This window comes from Oryzias latipes, chromosome 7 (genome assembly GCF_002234675.1).
Source record: "Oryzias latipes chromosome 7, ASM223467v1".
Lineage (NCBI taxonomy): Eukaryota > Metazoa > Chordata > Actinopteri > Beloniformes > Adrianichthyidae > Oryzias > Oryzias latipes.
In genome coordinates this window covers 17,210,319-17,227,968 of record NC_019865.2, presented here as the reverse complement: position 1 = coordinate 17,227,968, position 17,650 = coordinate 17,210,319, and the positions used below count along the sequence as shown (strand labels likewise).

At 38.5% G+C, this 17,650-nt stretch overlaps 1 protein-coding gene across 1 annotated transcript; it reads left to right on the top strand.

Annotated features, from left to right (window-relative positions):
• Positions 1–4,648: 4,648 nt before the first annotated feature.
• il17rc (interleukin 17 receptor C) lies at positions 4,649–17,650 on the top strand. Its single transcript, XM_023956693.1, has 16 exons — positions 4,649–5,158; positions 10,415–10,442; positions 10,535–10,669; positions 10,922–10,978; positions 11,112–11,221; positions 12,053–12,158; positions 12,235–12,276; positions 12,932–13,056; positions 13,135–13,197; positions 13,282–13,339; positions 13,421–13,641; positions 14,098–14,145; positions 14,246–14,297; positions 14,456–14,551; positions 14,628–14,666; positions 16,476–17,650. Exons 1-16 carry the CDS (start codon positions 5,033–5,035, stop codon positions 17,279–17,281), a joined length of 2,112 nt encoding a protein of 703 aa, XP_023812461.1. The 5' UTR covers positions 4,649–5,032; the 3' UTR covers positions 17,282–17,650.

Sequence of the window (17,650 nt, the reverse complement as noted above, 5' to 3'; positions counted from 1 at the left end):
CTTCAGGCCTCACCTGCCTCAATTAAAGTCCTCCATCATCCCAGTGGTCTTTTGGTTATGTTGGTTTTAGTCAGAATAAAAAAAACGGTGTTCTGAGTTGTGGACGGGACAGTTGGCACGGAGCAACCCAACCTCTCTTTCCCTCCCTGTTGTTGAGCTCTCTAATTTACACAATCTCACAGCCCCCTTACACATTGCGGGTGAAACAAAAATGGCGAGCAGTATTGGAGCTATCCAGCTGTACAGCTTTAACCCTTGTGCTATCCTAGGCACTTTAACATTGGGAGTTGGGTCATCTAGACCCACTAGACAGTGCACTGAACCTTTCTTCTTCAATGATTTGTGATCTTCACTGGTGTCCATGGATTACATGAAATCCTCTTCACCTTTATCCACCTTTGTCATGGTAGGGAGAACACCTAAATGTAAGGGTGGGGTCATATGATAGCACAAGGGTTAAGCCAGATACCAGCTCAGACGAGGAAAACGAAGATGTAAATGGATCTATTTTTCTGGAAGTGGATGCAGTGGAGCTTACGGCCCGGCCCGCTCAGCATATTTTCTAAAAAACTACATTTAAACAACATTTATTTGTTTGATCCTAATTCACAACAATTTGCATAAAGAAATACTCATAAGTGTTGTTTTAAGCTTAATTTAAAAAAAACATTTGCCCTCCATTTTCATTTGAGTGGGTCCTTAAGGTCAATTTTACAATTCAACGGACAAATATAGATCAAAATGGGACTAAAGTGCTGGCTTGTCCAACAACATATTTTGGGAGAATTATTTTGGATTTTTTCTCTTATTTTGGATTGATAGGACAAAATTTGAACTTTTTTTATGTGAGTCCCTTTATCTGCCTTAAAGATGTCTTAACAGTATCAAACATATTACACTAACTGCAACTAGCACAGTGGTGAGAATGAGATGATGTTTTATTTTATACTGCAAAAACAGGCCCCTTAGAAATAAGAGTTTCTTTCAAATAAGAAAATAAAATCTGCCAATGGGGTAAGAAACTTGGTCTTACCAAGAATTCGGATTTCAGCGTGTATTCACACTGGACACATTTGGTTCGCTTTAAGTGAACAGAGTTTGTTTCCCCCGATAATCCAGAACAAATTTTCAGATGGAATATACACCCAAGTGGGCCCTGGTTCGGTACCAGGAACCGCTCTCTGACCCGTCTTTCGAAGTGCACCCAATTCATTTCCAATAAGACTGAGCTTCGGTACGTTCTGAGATTCCTTAGTCTGAATACAATCCGTTCTCGGAGTGGAGCAACTGAACCAAAACGGCCACAGGGTTCTGGCTGGTGCTGCTGCTAAAGCGGGGGTCTTGGTGTGGGGATGGCTTGGTACTCTCCCTCCTTCTTATTCCAGCATCAACTTTAGAAGAACATAAAGATCCACTCGAGCACAGGTGCTTTCTCACCTTTGCACAAATTTTGAGTGATTAAATGAAATATTTCACGTGTTGGTCCGAATGCATAAGTATGCGTGTGTGAACATCAGTTGTATTGTGTACATGTTGACATGTTTTGTATGTGGGCATTTTTGGAGCCCACAGGTATGTTTGTGGCATTTGGGTGTGTGTGTGTGGACAGGCCCCGCCCCCTTTTGATTTATATTACTTATATAACAGGTTTTTCCAGTCTCAATACACCCTTTATTTTTTTTTATTTTTTTCAATATTTTATTTTCGTTTTCAAGTGTACAAAATCAGACAAGCAAAACAAACAGTTCAGGTGCTCTGTAGACCATTACAAAACAGAATTAAAAAATACAAGTAAATAAATAATTACCAGTTGCACTCTATTCAATATTTATTTACAGGCCGTCCAAATAGGACATAAAGAGACGAAAGAAAAATGCAGTCAATACAACCTTTATTTTTGGTACTGAAAAACCAAATTGGTAAGATTATTTTTCTTGCAATACAGAAAATAAGACAACTTTTTCTTTAACTCTTTAGATTAGATTTAGTTTTTGCTTGGTAGCTGTACATCATGACAACTCATAGAATCAAATTCTGGACCAAAGGAGCTTGTCCGTCAGTCTGTGACCTCGAGAAAACATGGTTTCTGCATCAGCAAAATTCTTTGAAAGAAAATTAAAAGTTTAATTCTGGATGGCATTCTTTTTCTTCTAAATCCAGACAAAAAAGATGATTGAGTGATGTAGGTCTGAATGTTTTTGTAGGCTGAGTTATATCATTTGTAAAGAAGGATTAAGGTTATTCTGCAGATACATAAAAAACTAATTGTGAGGTAAACTTTGAATCTGAGGTAACTGCTTTTTGGGTGCTCTCGTGCACTAAACTGTGGACTCTAAGTACATAAAGTCCTTCTCCACCTCTGCTCATTGTTCCACTTAGATCCCTCCTCCATGCATTCTCACTCTCCATGATCTTGTTAAAATGTCCAGTCAGAAACTCTACTACCACCTCTTCTAAATACTTCCGTACCTCCACGTGTGTGTTGTCAGGATCAGCTGCCTTTGCCCTCTTCATCCTATTCAGTTCCTTCCATACTTCACTTTTATTGATCTTTGCTAAATCCTGTCTACCCACCTCTTTTACTCTGTTCTCATTTTTCTCCTTCATTGGCTCAAAGTTCTCTTTCCGTCTTTCCATCACACTTGTGGAACCTGTCAACCCATTTCTTTCGCTGTCTTTCATCTTCTTGACTTGCTGCACATCTTTCCCATCTTCGTCTCTCTTCCTCAGTTGTACAGATCTAAGTCTTCCTCTATTGTATCCAACTTGTCATAGAAAATCTCATACGCGCTTTTTTTACCTTTGCCACCTCCACCTTCACCTTGTTCTTGCATCTTTCTTCACTACTGTCTTCTCTCTTTTAGTGTCCTATTTCTTCTAAGCTAACAGTTCCTTATCACAAACTCCTAAACGTCTTCATTCCACATCCAAGCCTCCGTATTTACTTTCCTCATTCCAGATAACACACCAAGTGCCTTCCTCCCCGTCTCCCTGATCACTTTGGGTGTAACTGTTCAGTCATTAGGGAGAACCTCCTCATCTGCAACTTTAAATTCTCCTTAAAAGCCACACAGCACGCTTCCTTTTGCTCTGCCCTGCCCTCGTTCTCTTCATCTTCCTCACCACCATAGTCATCCTCACACCACCATCATGTGCTGTCAGCTACACCCTCTCCACCCACGACTGTGCAGAATTAAGTAATAATGTAAATATGTACTTAAGAATGAGGTTCATTGTCAAATAAGGTTGTGTAATGACATTTTACACACTTTTAAGAGCATTCTATTGCTGGTTATGATGCTCCAGACCTCTCTTTCTCAGTCTTTAAACAACAACAACAACTCAGTAATCAAACACAAGCTTTGACTGGAAATTTTTTACCTTTCTTTGCCATTGGGATTTAACATTGACATGGCTCATATCATAATAATTCTCAAACTAATAATAATGGTTTACTGCTATAGGGTTTATGTTAAAATAAGTTAATAAGTGACATGAGTGAAAGTGTGTGATTGTCTCTGGGATTAATTGGGACCTCTCCAGAATTCCCCTCACCTCCTGCTTGGTGTCAGATGGTTTTTGGTTCTTGTAAACCCCCTGACTCTAAAAACATAAAGGTGTTACATAGAAAAGAAGTGTTTGTAAATTAAAAAACTTTCCAGTAATGTGGTTGAAATCGAACGTTTCATGTTCAGGAAGTTGAAATGTGTTTGAAATAGTCAAAGGAGAACTCAACCATTACATTTATGTCAAAGGTTAACCCAGTTAGAAGGGAAGTTAAGGGTTTTTGTAAAAAAAAAAAAAAAAAAAAAGAAGAAGAAGAAACAGGCGAATTTTTTTTATTGTTGTTATTATATATTATTATACATTTATAAAATATCAACATTTTTAAACATTTCATTGCCAAAGCAAACCAACAGGCTAGCATGTGCGTTTTGTAATGACACAAAAGACATTCAGTTGTGCAACTGTGAAAGTGCAGTATTGGAGGGAAGTAAACATCCTCCTCTCACCTGTTTCCCTTTTAAATGTTTGACAGTCATTTTTTTCACGTTTCATTCCCAGTAACTGCACATATCATTTCTTTTATCCACGTAAAAAAACTATGAGAGACAATCAAACAATATATATTTTTTTACATTATTGCACTTTTTGTAACCAACATGCAGATTCATGTTACATGCAGTAAAAAACTTTTAAATTCCCACTTCAGTCATTTTGTATCCAATTTAAAATAGTTCCCAGTCTACTTTTAATTATTATTATGCCCTTTTTAGCACACACAAAAAAGAAAAAAAAAAGAAAACATGTTGTTTTCTATGACAGTTTTTGCATGGCGGCAGGAGTCCATTAGAAGTTGTGGGTGGGGAGCAAGCTTGTCTTCATTTCCCATCATCCCTTTGTTTACATTCTATTTCCACTATCTCACCCCTCTCATGGTGATGAACCTAGTTGTCTTCAAGTGGATAAACAGAAATGGAGCGGAGCAGGGAGCTTGTGGCCTGCACACAGTAGCACCTACTCATGTAGGCTTCCTAAACAACATTTTTCTGTCTGCTCCTGATTCACAACGATTTGAATAAAGAAACACTCAGAAAGTAAATTTTAAGCTTAAGTTTCTTTATTTTTGTCTTCCATCATCAGAAAAATCCCACAAGAGCATGTTAAAACACAGGTTTTCGCTGGAGTGGGTCTTTAAAGGATTAAGAAATAATATACAAGATAAATATCGTCTTTGTGTGTCTCTTTGCTCAGGTTTAAATCATGTTTACTTGATGATTTTTATTTAGATGAAAGTCCTTCCTGACGGGCATAACCTGTTGCCAGGGATTATTCCTTTTTACCTGAGCTGTTGACTCACGCACTTCCCAGGCTGTCAATCATCCGGAGGGGGCGTGGAGCCGAACAGTGATTGGACGTTTCAGGGTTTTTTTTCTACTTGGAAGCGCTCTTGGAAATAAGGTGCAGCAGAGGAACCGAACACGGTCATATACGCGGAGGATAGATCACCAACAGAGGCTCGCTCGCAGACATGTCCGTGTTCCCGGGTCCGCGCGGCGCTTCCGCGCTGTGGTCGCTGCTGCCTTTCTGCCTGTTTGTGGTGGCGGACGCACTAGACGTCATCGACCAGGACCCCCCTGGGCTCACCTGCAGCCAGGTAACTTCATCAACGCTGATGACGTCACACCATCCAATTTCTACCAGCAAATATAGAATACCGGTAGTTTTTTTTTTATACTTATAAAAATATTTTAATAAGGCACAATTTTATCATTATAATGATATTCTGTTCAAAAAAGTATTTTTGAACTTTTTTCCACTGTGCCTTGTTCTTTCCATTGCCCGTGCCTAAATATAGTTTTGCATGAGCCAACATGCTGCCAGAGACTGCCATGTGGGAATCAGGAATGTCACTGTTTGTCATAAGAGAGGGTTAAGAAACTACTGCTTCCAGTAAATTCCATGCCTAAATACTTTGGAACTGTAGTTTATTTTCAATTGAAGGTTCATATCTAATGCCATCTCAAAGGGGGAAAAACGACATATGACATCAAGGATATACAGCCACTTAGTGAGTAACTGCCGCTAAAACAACTCTTGCCTTGACTTTTTTAAGAAAAGAACATAAAACTTTAGAAAGAAAAAAATACTTTTTATTATTATTATTATATTATTATTACTATTATTTTAGAATCAGAGCAATAAACTTTAGTCAAAGATTTTTGACACATAGTTGCTGGTCTTCCTTGGAAAAAAAGCTTTACACTGACTGTTAAAGCTCATTGTGAAACATGGTGGTGGAAGTGTCATGCTGTGTGGTTGTTTTGCTCCATGATTCGGGAGGACTGCCTTGTTGTTTTTGAAGAAGGTTTTCAATAATTTGTCTCTTTCTACTTAACTAGCTTAAAAATACTGTTATCAGACTTATTAGTAGTTTCTTGGAGTTTGTTTTCAATTAAAAACTTTTTAAATTAAGACATTAAACTTGTAGTGGTATAGGGGTTGTGGGTTTCAATCCAGCAAAGTGGTAAAGGTCTACAAAATAATACCAGACCCATCTCAAACTAAAAAATAGATTTACAATAAATAGAAAATGTGCAGCAGCCACTGGATTTAAAAACCATAACAAAAAACCCAAATAGGCTAGTATCTTAAAAAAACAAAACAAAAAAAACAAATGGGGCATCCCTTTATCATAGTTAAAAGTATTTATAACATCACCTCTGCAGTACATTTCAGTGCTTTTTTACATTTTTCAACCTGTACTTGAAATAGTTTAACCAAGACTTTTAACAAAAATGTTCAAAATATTTCATTAGGTGTGGTGCCTAAAGCTGATTCATTTTTTGTTAAACCATTTGATGGTTCAGTTTAAGGCAGTTCATCCCTTGTTTTTACAGTTTAGGTATTTGGAGAGATGTCTCATTGTTGTTGAATGATGTTGAAACTCAAATGTCCCCAAACAGGCTCCCAATTGCTGTTTGATCATTTTTGCCCATTGGTAGAAGTGCAAAACTGAGTGAGGTGTTTGAAAGCATCACCTGAGGTGTTCATTGTTCCACTGGGCAACACAATGCTCACCTGGAAGGTTGGGATTTATCTTTGAAAAATTTTAATTCAGAAAATAGTTGTATTTCTGAGCTTGTCATATTTCATCAAGTCGAAGCCTGTTGGGGTTTTGTGCGGATTTGGCAGCAGAACGCGCTTAGTTCAGTTTTCAAGTGTCAGGTTTATTATCTGATCCTTTGTCTTGTCAAATCGAACACCTTTTTTTTTGTTTTGTTTTTTTAGAGACATGACCTGCCAGCTGATCCCCCGCTAGTTAAATTAGCTGACAGGAGAAGAGGCTGAGCAGGCACTACGCACTCCAGTATTAAGTGGTGATTGGAAAACATTAGGGTTCTGACAGAAGTTTCTATCTAGAAGAATTGCGTGCTCCAGGCGTGCTTCAGAGGGGTCAACATAAAGTCTAACTGGCTTTTGTCCAGAGCAATGCAAATTTGTTGTTACAAAGCCAAAAGACGTGCTGACCCGACTGTGCTTTAGAAAAATATGGCATTAAATTACTATTTGGAATGTTGTATTAGAGCCGGATCTTGTTTCAATTACAAGTTCTGTGCTCGATAAACAAAAAAAGAGGCTACTAATGTACTAAAACTAATTATTGGCTTTTTTCTCCTTAAGTGAAGTGGGTAGAAGTGACTGCTTTAGTTCGTTTGTATTAAAACTGAACTGAAACCGTTGATCAGTTGGTCCTGTTACGACAGGATGTTTGAGGTCTTCCTAAGTTTATTTTCTATGTTCTACTGGTGCATTCCTCAGCTTTCTTCTGCATTTTTTAAAAGTGGCCACATTAAGTAAAGAAATGCTTGCAAATTGCCTGCTGCAGCAAGTATGAAGCTTGAGAAACAACGAGGAACGTAACCTACAAAATATCCAATTTGGTTGTAATTAAGTTATGAAATTCAGACAGAAAGTATGTGATTATTGGCACGTGGTTTGAATGATACAGAGAAGTTATTTTTGTATTTTTCTGTCAACAACAAAAATGAATATTTACACGAAGACTGAATGAGTGTATTTTTTTACTACATAACAAAGCATTGACTTTGTAGCATTGATAAAGTGAGACCACTTTCTACATGATTTTGGTGCAATAAATATGTTAATATGAGTATTTTCAGTCAGGTGTTGGGTTTTTAACACAACTTCAGCGACATGAATTTCTACACATTCACACACACGCTGATACGAGTTTAATGCCCATTATTTATTAACTGTTGTGTCCAGGAAAGACACCTTATCTCATTGCTCCATTTCCAAGGTAGTTTGCTTCAGATAACTAAATGGAGCAGCAAAACCTGCGTATTTTCAAACTGTCGTGTAATATTTACATGAAATATTTTTTTTTAATTCAGTTTACTGTTACAAGTCAAAATAAAAAACATTAAAAAATGGATATATTTTTACCTGCAGTCATTAGACCTGCCAATATCTGTAGCTTTGGAACTCACAGCTGCATTTCAAGCTCCTCAAATCAGTAGTTAACCATGGTAATATAATTTGGTCATCAAAATAAAACGATTACTTGGATAAAAATTCACTTAGATGTCAGCAAATCATGAATGCAAAGTTTCAGAATTTGGGAAACAAAAGCTTTTGGTTTTAACAAAGCACAAAAAATCTTTTACTGTTCCTCTGAGATTTTTCATTCTGTGACCCACAGGCATTAGCAGTTATTGCAACAGAGTCACTCAATGTTTTGCTGTTAATCCCCAAACATTTTTATGAGCAACCTCAGCTTTATGGGTTGTAGAAAAGGCACTCTTAACGTTCTCTATATTTTCCTCAATATTTCACTCAGTAGTTGACATGTTCATCTACTGAGTGAACATGTTGTGCCATATGCAGTATGCAAATTCTAAGAATGCAAACATGCCTGTACTCAAAGGGAGTGGATGGACTAGGGCTGAGCATCAAATTCCGAAATAAATCTAAAGGGTCATAAAAGTTAAAAAAAAATTAGGGACAGGTTTCTCATGCGCACGAGACAGAAAATCATGTGCAAGCGCGCCAGTTGATCAAAGCTGGTGTATCATCTTGCTGAAACAAACCACATGACTTTAGAACTCGCTTTTGGTGACGTTCAGGGATGACATAACCGTGAGTCTGAGCGAGCAAAGCTGCAAGGTTTTTGTAGGCAGGTCAGAAAGTAAAATAAAAAGCGCCTCACGTAATGTCATTTTCAGGTAACTGACTGAAAAGGTTTCCTGTGCAAATGACCACTTAGTTTCTTATGTGCACCATTGACTGTTTTTGAAAACTGGACTGAGTAACTCCTCCCCCCTGGCATTCCAGATACGAAGTACCTGCTGGCTCCAAGAAGAAGAAAAATAAACAGCTATTATTCAGCCACTATGTTTGTCTGAACAACCGTTCTTGCTCTGCTACCTTTTTTTTAACACATTCTTGTTAATCCTAATTTATTTCATCTTTTTTTTTTATTGCAAGTTATTCAAGTTATAAACTGGCCCATCAGATGCCTCGTTAAAAGCGTTTGATGCTAACCTCGAAACCTTAGTTTGACAAATTTTCCCAGGCCCACTTTCGGCGGTAGAGGTGTAGACTTCCAACAAACTCACTCCTGATTGGCCATTGAAACGTTGATTCAGACCAACTGCTTACTAACGTATCGTGGAAAAATGACGACTGAATTGGCTTTATTTCGGTGAGCCGGAAGTGAACAGTTTACTATGGATGACATTACACTTACTTGGTTCAAGTCTTAAACAGTCAATGGTGCACCAGATTGTTTCTCGAGCGCACGAGAAACCGGTACTGAATTCTATGTCACTTTAGGGGGTCTGTACCTAACAGTGCAGGAGCATTAATGTATGACAGAGGGTTAAAACATTAAATAAAAATAAGCCTTTGAAATAAAAAAAGAAATCCACATGTGATTTCAAAAACAGAGTAAAAATGAGAAAAGTCTTTAGAACCAGAAGCAGCTTTTCTCTTAAGACACATGTAAGTTAAGAAATTCAAAACAAGAAGCAAACTTTGAGGATGTGAGTGCATCTAATGGGATATAGTGAACATTTGTTTATGTCTCTTTGTCTGCACTTGTACACATAAGACTAATTAAAGTGTCAAAAGATGCTCTAAATGGGTTTGCAGTGATGTAAAGATCTGAATCTCCGTGTTCGAGATTTTCACTTTAAGATCCTGACCCCTTTGACCCATGAAACAATTTTATTTTTGTACATTTCAGCTCTCTTCTGAAAAAAAAACAACCAACTTTTTTAGAGGGATTTGGCATAGTATAGGATCGTCACAAGCCCTTATGTTTCTTTGCACGAATGTGTTCATGAGTTGCTTCCTCTTTTGCATGAAACATTTGCTTACAGGGGGTCATTTTAGGACTTTGGCTCTGTTAAAAAAAAAAAACTAGGCTTTTACTGTTTTTATTTAAAACTGCAGCTGCCAGGACCCAGAAACGGAATTTTACAAATAAAAGTTCCTCAGTGGGAAGGGGACTTAAGGGTCTGTCACCGTGGATTTGGGGCTGGCAGCTGACACGAAGGTTTCAATGAAAGGGAACCATTGTGAAAGCTCTCCTGTTTGTATTTCTCTGGCTGTTTTTCAAAATACCCAAAAATGCGACACGCCCCATGGCCGCGAAACATAAAAGTGTACATGGTGTGTTGACAACACAGTTTGCAATTTGCATTTAATGAAAATTAAAACAGACTTTCTGTTCTGTTTGTAGGTTCTTATGCTTGAGCTGAAAAAAACATTTTTAATGTAATGTTTAAAAAAGAATGGATTAAGTTTATGGTACTTGAATGAGAAGACTGGAATATGAACAAAAATGATGAGTCAATGAAATCCTTTCAACATTTCTTTTCTGCAGGGCCTCATTCACTGCAGTTTAGAATCAGGTAACTTATGATTAGTGCTGCATATCCACAAAATATTGATTATGTTTTCACAATGACATGTTTGTCTAATGCAGAAGTCTTTCATTCTGCAGAAAACCAGTTTTCTGTTGCATTGCCTGATCCAAACTCTGCGCTGGATGTGGCTGAAATGGAGCTGAAAGCTGCTCTTTGCCGTTCAGCAACGCAAAACTATAAACCCTGCCTGCTAATTGACCTCACCCTCCAAGGTATCCATCATCTTTGACATTGTGGCTTAAAATTACAGAGTGGAAACTTTTAGTTTCACTTTAAATCTCTGCTAATAGCCTCATTTATACTCCTAAATAACAGAGTTTTTTTATTTTTTATTTCTGCTTTGCCTTTAATTACATTATAAGAACTTGGGTTTTGTGGTTGCTAAATTCCTTTCTTTGCTTGTCACTGTTTCAAAACAACTTTTTTTAAAGTAATCTTTAAAACATTTCTACATGTCTTTGCAGAGGAAGATGTTTTAAAGGACATTTCTGAGGGGTCAGGTGATGACAATGAAGAAAGAGGTATGAAAAATGAAAGTTTTAGAAAGAAGTGGCTAGTTTGAACATTCTTACTGAACAGAAATTGGACTCGATCTGAAAAAAACAAAACAACCCACCTTGTCGCACGTCTTTTCTTTTGCTCCCCTCATTACAGTTTTGGTGAAGGTGTGCCTCAACTCAGTTGCCACAACTGTCTGCAGGGCAATTCGGTTCAAACCAGCGCAAGCGATACCAAACCAATCATCCATCCAGAACCCTCTTAAGGTAAAATATTATTTTCTCTTTTCTTTCATTCAGCTGAATGATGTGCCTTTAGCACCTTAACCTGGAAGATTTAATAATTACTCAAAAACCTCTATCAGAAAAAGAAACTAACAAGTAACTGACATAAATGAAAGATTGATGTGACCTGACATAGTTGAATACATTTGAAACTACACTCACTGGCCACTTTATCTATTACCAGGTTGGACCCCATTTCTGCCTTCAGAACTCCCCTAGTTCTTGGTGGCATAGATTCAGCAAGGTACTGGAAACATTCCTCAGAGAGTTAGGTCCATATTGGCATGACAGCATCACACGGTTGCTGCAGATTTGTCGGCTTCACATCCATGTTGCCAAACTGTTTGTCTGTCCGTTTTTGGACCATTCTCTGTAAACCCTAGAGATGGTTGTGGGTTAAAATCCCAGCAGACCAGCAGTTTCTGAAATCCTGAGACCAGCTTATCTGATACCAACAACCACGTCACATTCATAGTCACTGAAGTCACCTTTCTTCCCCATTGTGATGCTCGGTTTGAACTGCAGCATATGGTCTTGACCATGTCTACATGCCTAAATGCATCAAGTTGCTGCCATGTGATTGGCTGATTAGAAATTTGTTTTAATGAGCAGCTGGACAAATGTGCCTAATAATGGCCAGTGAGTGTACATGTGAATCATTTAAAAAAAAACAAGATTGGGTTTTGCTGTGTGCTATTTTTAAACAAAGTAATTTTCTTCCACAAGCACTTGTAATGTTTGTTTGACTTTTGTAAACCACTGTGGAAATAATGTAAAGAGTTCATGGAATGATTACATTTCCTACATATGCAGCTGCTACTGACAGAGCAAGTGGATTTTGGCATTAATGTTGTGGTGGTTGCACAATCCAAGAACATGTACTTTGTCCAGAATATCACAATTCCACCGTTAGAAGAAGGTAAGTGTGGAAACTTGATAAAAATAAAACAAAATCGATATTTACATTGAACATTTCCTGCTTTTTTTCTTTTCAGTTTGTTCCATGAACCTCAGTGAGAATATCACTTTATGTGAAGGTAGGAGTGCAGATTCATTTGCAGTAATGAAATATAATTTTTTTCCAGGTGGCTGTGATGTACAACTTGTGTTAAAATAACCCTAAACAGCAGCATTCTAAAAAATGGACACCTATTTTTGAACAAATTCATCATCTTTTGTATAACATGATTGGGACCTGTGGGTGTTCTTAGAGAATAGGGGTTTGGAAAAGTTGATTTCTATCTATATCTCTCTGAAAAATCCTCATCAAGTCTTTTAATTGAAAAAATGGAACCTCAATTGAACAGACATTCCATGTGTGTCTTAATCAACATAGATCATGAGCACTAATGCAAAGTTTTCGTTTTTTATATTTATTTTGCCATGACAATGTTGCTACTGCAGATTCCTTGCAGTAAATCTTGATCCCTTATTTAGATTAAAATTCAATTAGGCTAAAATGTATGTTGATTTTTTTGTCTGGCCCCAACCCAAATGGAATAATAAAAATCCCAACCAATGTGGAACAAACTGACTTTTAAACATTGTAGAAAAAATAAAATATTGGTCTTTTTTTCTGTTTTTCCTTAATTTTTGTAGCACTTTGAGTTGAATTGGGTTATGAATTGGCATTCATAGATAAACAGAATTGAATGCAAATTGAAAAATGACTGTGTAATATGTCTGTCTCAGCTCCCCGCATTGTAGTGGTGTGTGAGCATGACCGAAATCAAATCCGACTGCAACTGAAAAACACTAATTCCGAAAAGGAAGAACCCTCCGTGCAGATGCTTTGGAATAAATTGGGTCTCATTTGGGTAAGTTGGAGCTAAACTGTTCAGACATTATGCTGCATCTGCAGGGCTGTCTTAACACTTTTGTGCCATCTTTCTCAGCCCGAAGGCGAGAGTGAGATGACGATAACATCCGATGACATTGCACCATGCTTGTGCTTTGAGGTAGCTGACACGTTAACTGACAAGACGTGAAGCAATATATCACTTTTTTTTTAAACCGAAAAAAACAAGAGTATCTGTTTGCAGCTGTGGTGGAAGGGAAAAGACGTGAGACGAAAGTATTGCCCTTTTGAGAGGGATCCAGGTACATGAGTTGCACATTCTCATGTCAAGTTCAGTTTGGCTTATTTACAGCTGTTCAGCTAAGCACTGTTTCTTTTGCTAGATGCCCTTAAAAGAATGCTGCCACATGTGTCTCTGGCTGTGGTGGAGTCTCAGGTAAGAGACAGAGGCACAGCCCTGACTTGGAATGTCACATCTCCCTGTGTCCTGGAGGCAGACCTGTGGCTCTGCACTAAAGACTTTGAAGGAGGTCACTGTAAGGAACTGATTGGCTCCAGACAGAAGCTTGGGGGCGGTTGGACGGCTGGACGTGGTGCACACTGGGTAAGAGGGAGGATTCGCATGGTGTTTAAAAAATAAAGAAAAGCATTCAGTATGGTAACCATACAGCCATATTTTATTTTCAAAAGAACTAAGAGTTGCAGATTTCTGAATGTGTACACTGAACGCATTATGTTTTGCTCAAAGCAGAGTTACTTTACTGACACTAAATTCAAAGACAGTTAACCTATAACCAAGAAGTTATTGCACAATACACCAACAACCAAACAAACTTGTTTTTAATGATCATGTATGACTAAAAAAACAAGACATAGGAATGACATCTTTTTTTGCAGCAGTTAAAAATAACAAATTAAACTAGGATGAAAATTTGTTGTAAACAAAATTTAGTTTTTAACTTCAGAATAAACTGTGAGCTAGTTTTCTGACCAGCAACTGTGTATTTAGAGTATTTATTTTCATAGATTTCTTTTTTTTGTTCCTTTCCTTTTTTTCTAGCAAGTAGGGGACTTCAATGTGTCTCGCCAACCTCTGATCTGTGTTCAGGTAACATTAAAGGATCATTTATTATGTGTTACAAAATTCAACTTCCGCTCAAAGTAAACATACTAGCTTTTGCCTTCTTTTTATATGTGATTTTCTTTAGATGAAGATACATGGAGTGGAGTCAAACTTTGAACCCCAGTGTCCATTTTCAAGTAAGACTATTAATTATTGTTCACACCATTTGCTAACAATTTTTGAAAAATGATTCAGGAGTTATATTCTAAACCTATATTATCTTTAAAAACACAACGCCCAAGGATTGTTTTCAGAAAATCGTTTGTTTGCTGTAAAGTTAAATTTTTTCCCCCAGAATCTCGGGTGAGATGGATCCTTCCTCTGCTCATTGGATTTCCACTCATGTGTTTAGCCATACTTGGAGCTTACATTGCACAAGGCATCCTGAAAGGTAAGTCGTTTACTCAGAGTAATTAAAAAGAGTCCTTTTCAAATGACAAAAAGGGGAACTTTGTTGTTTGTTTTAGGGTACGTTTGGAAATGGTTGAAAGAAGATGATGTGAAAGGTAGGAGAAACTTCTATCTGGTCTTGGTTCCACACTGAGTAGACACATTACATTTAGGAAGCCATATGAAAGGAACTCTACACATTAAAAGATCAAAACTTCACTGCCAATGCATTTGTGCTGAAACGTTTTACTCTGCATTGCACATTAGGAAAATGCATCTAAAACAGACATGTGGACAGCATTCATCCTGTCTCTTGTCTCTCTAAAGGCTTACATTTTACTAACTCGCTCATCATCATAGGAACTGTCAATGTTTGTCTTTTACATCAAGAGATAAGCAGATTACCTTGCTAGCCCGAGGACACATCAAACTTGGGAATCAAACTATGCAATACATTGGTAGATTTACAGAAAAATGACTAACTTTATTAGAGTAGGTGCAGAGGTTAAGCTCCACCCTTTGGTCGTGTTCACCCTATGCCCCCTTACTAAAGCGCTTCTGGTCTAAACTGACCATTGTGTTTTCACTGCTCTCATTTTTTTTTTTGTAGTGATACATAATTAGAACAGATAAGGCATTTCATTATGAAAACAGAAATCAGTGACAATCGCGTTTCACACACTGCTTCAAACCGTGTTATGGGGGAACGCATGACATTTCTAAGGCGCGGCTGGTTTAACCACGGTGGAGCAAACAGTGGTTCCTTGTCCGCGGACAGGGCTTGAGAAGCACGTTCGCGTGGACAATGCTGCCCAAGTGGACTCCGATCCCTCGAGCGGGAACCAAGTACCCGGTAGCAGGTGCCGTGGTAGGACAGCTGGGTCAGATGGGCGACTTGGACTCACTTCCAATTGAGGACGCATGTGGGCCGGCCCTGGGTCTCAATAAACGCTCATGCGGGCCAAAGTGGAACTCTGCCAGGGCCAGCAAAAGCCCCGCTGCGTGCCAGGAGAAGAAAGAAAGAAAGAAAAAAGTGCACTCATGTTATTTAACATAGGGACTAATGTTTCAGAAGATGTTCAATTGGCCGTTCTTCATGTCAATCAAGTGACGCATTACACCGTGAGGGTTAGCTGACGATTTGTTTTCTCAAAATATATATTTATTTTTTTGTTATGTCATCTTTGATGGCCTGCGATCTACCGTCACATCCTTCGACATAATGAGCACCCCTGATCTGGAAGATGTGGTTCACGCAGTCCGTTCTGTAGGAAGACATTAAACACTATTTTATCTGGAAGTTGGTTTACGTGAGGGACAGGAACAAAATAAATGAAAGAAGTGATCATTACTCAAGTGTGGCAATCAGGTGTAAAACACAATATTTATAAGGGTTTTAGGTTGTAAATCAATCAAATCTGACCCATATACGGCCGGAGGGTTATTCAGAAAAAAATGAAAATGTGTATAACTTGTAGGGTTGGGAGGTCGAACAGCCATTGAACTGCAATGACAGATAACATTTTCTTTATTAAAATATTCAGTTCAGTTTTATGATACTTTATAAAAACAAGTTTAGAATATAAAAAGGTATTTTACATTCAGCAATTTGCAATTTGCTCTTTTAAAAAAAGGTGAAGGAGCCTCTCACTTCACATTTGTTTATTCTGTGTTCATGATTATTTCTGTCAACCTTACAAAGTGTAACATATTTAGATGTACAGTAAATGTCTGCTCCTAATAGTGTTATTTAGACATTTTGCTTTGTATTTTACTACATCCTTCCCTGTTTCTGAATCAGTTAACTTACGTGTTTAAAAGTTGCTTTTTTAACATCATTTTTGTGATGCTTTTTATGTTCAATCACAGGTTTTATTTGTAGTTAAATTTTTGCGATAAATCTAATCAGTTTTTTTCTGTGCCAGGTGCTGTGGGTGGTGGCCACGTGGTTCTGCTGTACCCCCCCGATGAAAATGAGCAGGATCTGCCGGGTCTGCTGTGTCAGCTGGGCTCATCTCTGCAGGCTCTGGGCTTCACCGTTTCTCTGGACCTGTGGAGCCAGGCGGAACTCAGCATCCTTGGCCCTGTGCCGTGGCTTCACTCCCGCTTGGACCGCCTGCAAAGGCAAGGGGGCAAAGTAGTACTAGTCCTGACGCAGGTGACTTGGACCAGAGCTGAAGAATGGGGAGCCCTAAGCTGCAGCAGAAGCACTCCAACGGAGATTAACAGAAGTAAGGAGGAGAACCCAGCAGGAAGCTCCCCCACTTCATGTCACCATGCAGATGTTTTTGGAGCTTCACTGAGCTGTATACTAGCTGACTGCTTACAAGGCCGAGCTGGTGAAAGGTTCATGCTGGTGCAGTTTGAATCCCTTCCACCTGAGCCTCCGGGTAGCTTCAGGCCACTGCCACAGCTTTTCCGCGGCCTGCACGTGTACAGCCTTCCATCGCAGAGTCTGGGTTTTCTAACAGAACTGGCTGGAGCTCAACGAACTGCCTCTGGTTCAACCAGAAGAAAAAGAGCTGGAGGGCTCAGGATGGCGTCACGGGCTCTGGCACAAAAGCTGTCAGGGTTCACAGCAGGAACAAATATTCTACAGCTTCCTTTGATGCCTCAGGGTTGTGTGGGAGGACAGGATTTGGGTGAAACTGTGCCTCTAAATTCATGCCTCATTACTGACGAGTGCGGCCCTGACACCAACCCTGTTGTCAGAGAAACTGAATGGGCCTGACAGCTGGGGAGCGGGAGATGAGGAGCTAGTAATGAGGAAGGAGGACTTCATGTGATGTACTGAAAGACCCTTGGAAGGATTGGAATCAGCTTGTTCTTTCGATCGTTGCTTGTTTCATGTGGATGATCAATTGAAGTTATGTTCAGGTTTCTGTCTGCAAAATCAGTGTTTTTTTTTGTTGTAATTAACATTAGTAAAAGTCATTAAAACTTAAGCTACTAATATGGAGAAACAGCATCACAATAATTAGAAAACATTGAAAAGATGGCAGATCTTATTAAAAAAATGTACAATTTTGAGATGAGCATATTCAGAGGCTCCAGGGATTTACAAGCTACCAAAAAACTTAAAAAAAAACAAACAAAAAAA

What these genes read in the sequence shown, in the direction of transcription:
- il17rc (XM_023956693.1), top strand. Translation starts at nt 5,033, where the DNA reads ATGTCCGTGTTCCCGGGTCCGCGCGGCGCTTCCGCGCTGTGGTCGCTG. An exon ending in AATTGACCTCACCCTCCAAG is followed by an intron (nt 10,670 to 10,921) that starts GTATCCATCATC and finishes ATGTCTTTGCAG; the next exon opens with AGGAAGATGTTTTAAAGGAC. An exon ending in AACCTCTGATCTGTGTTCAG is followed by an intron (nt 14,146 to 14,245) that starts GTAACATTAAAG and finishes GATTTTCTTTAG; the next exon opens with ATGAAGATACATGGAGTGGA.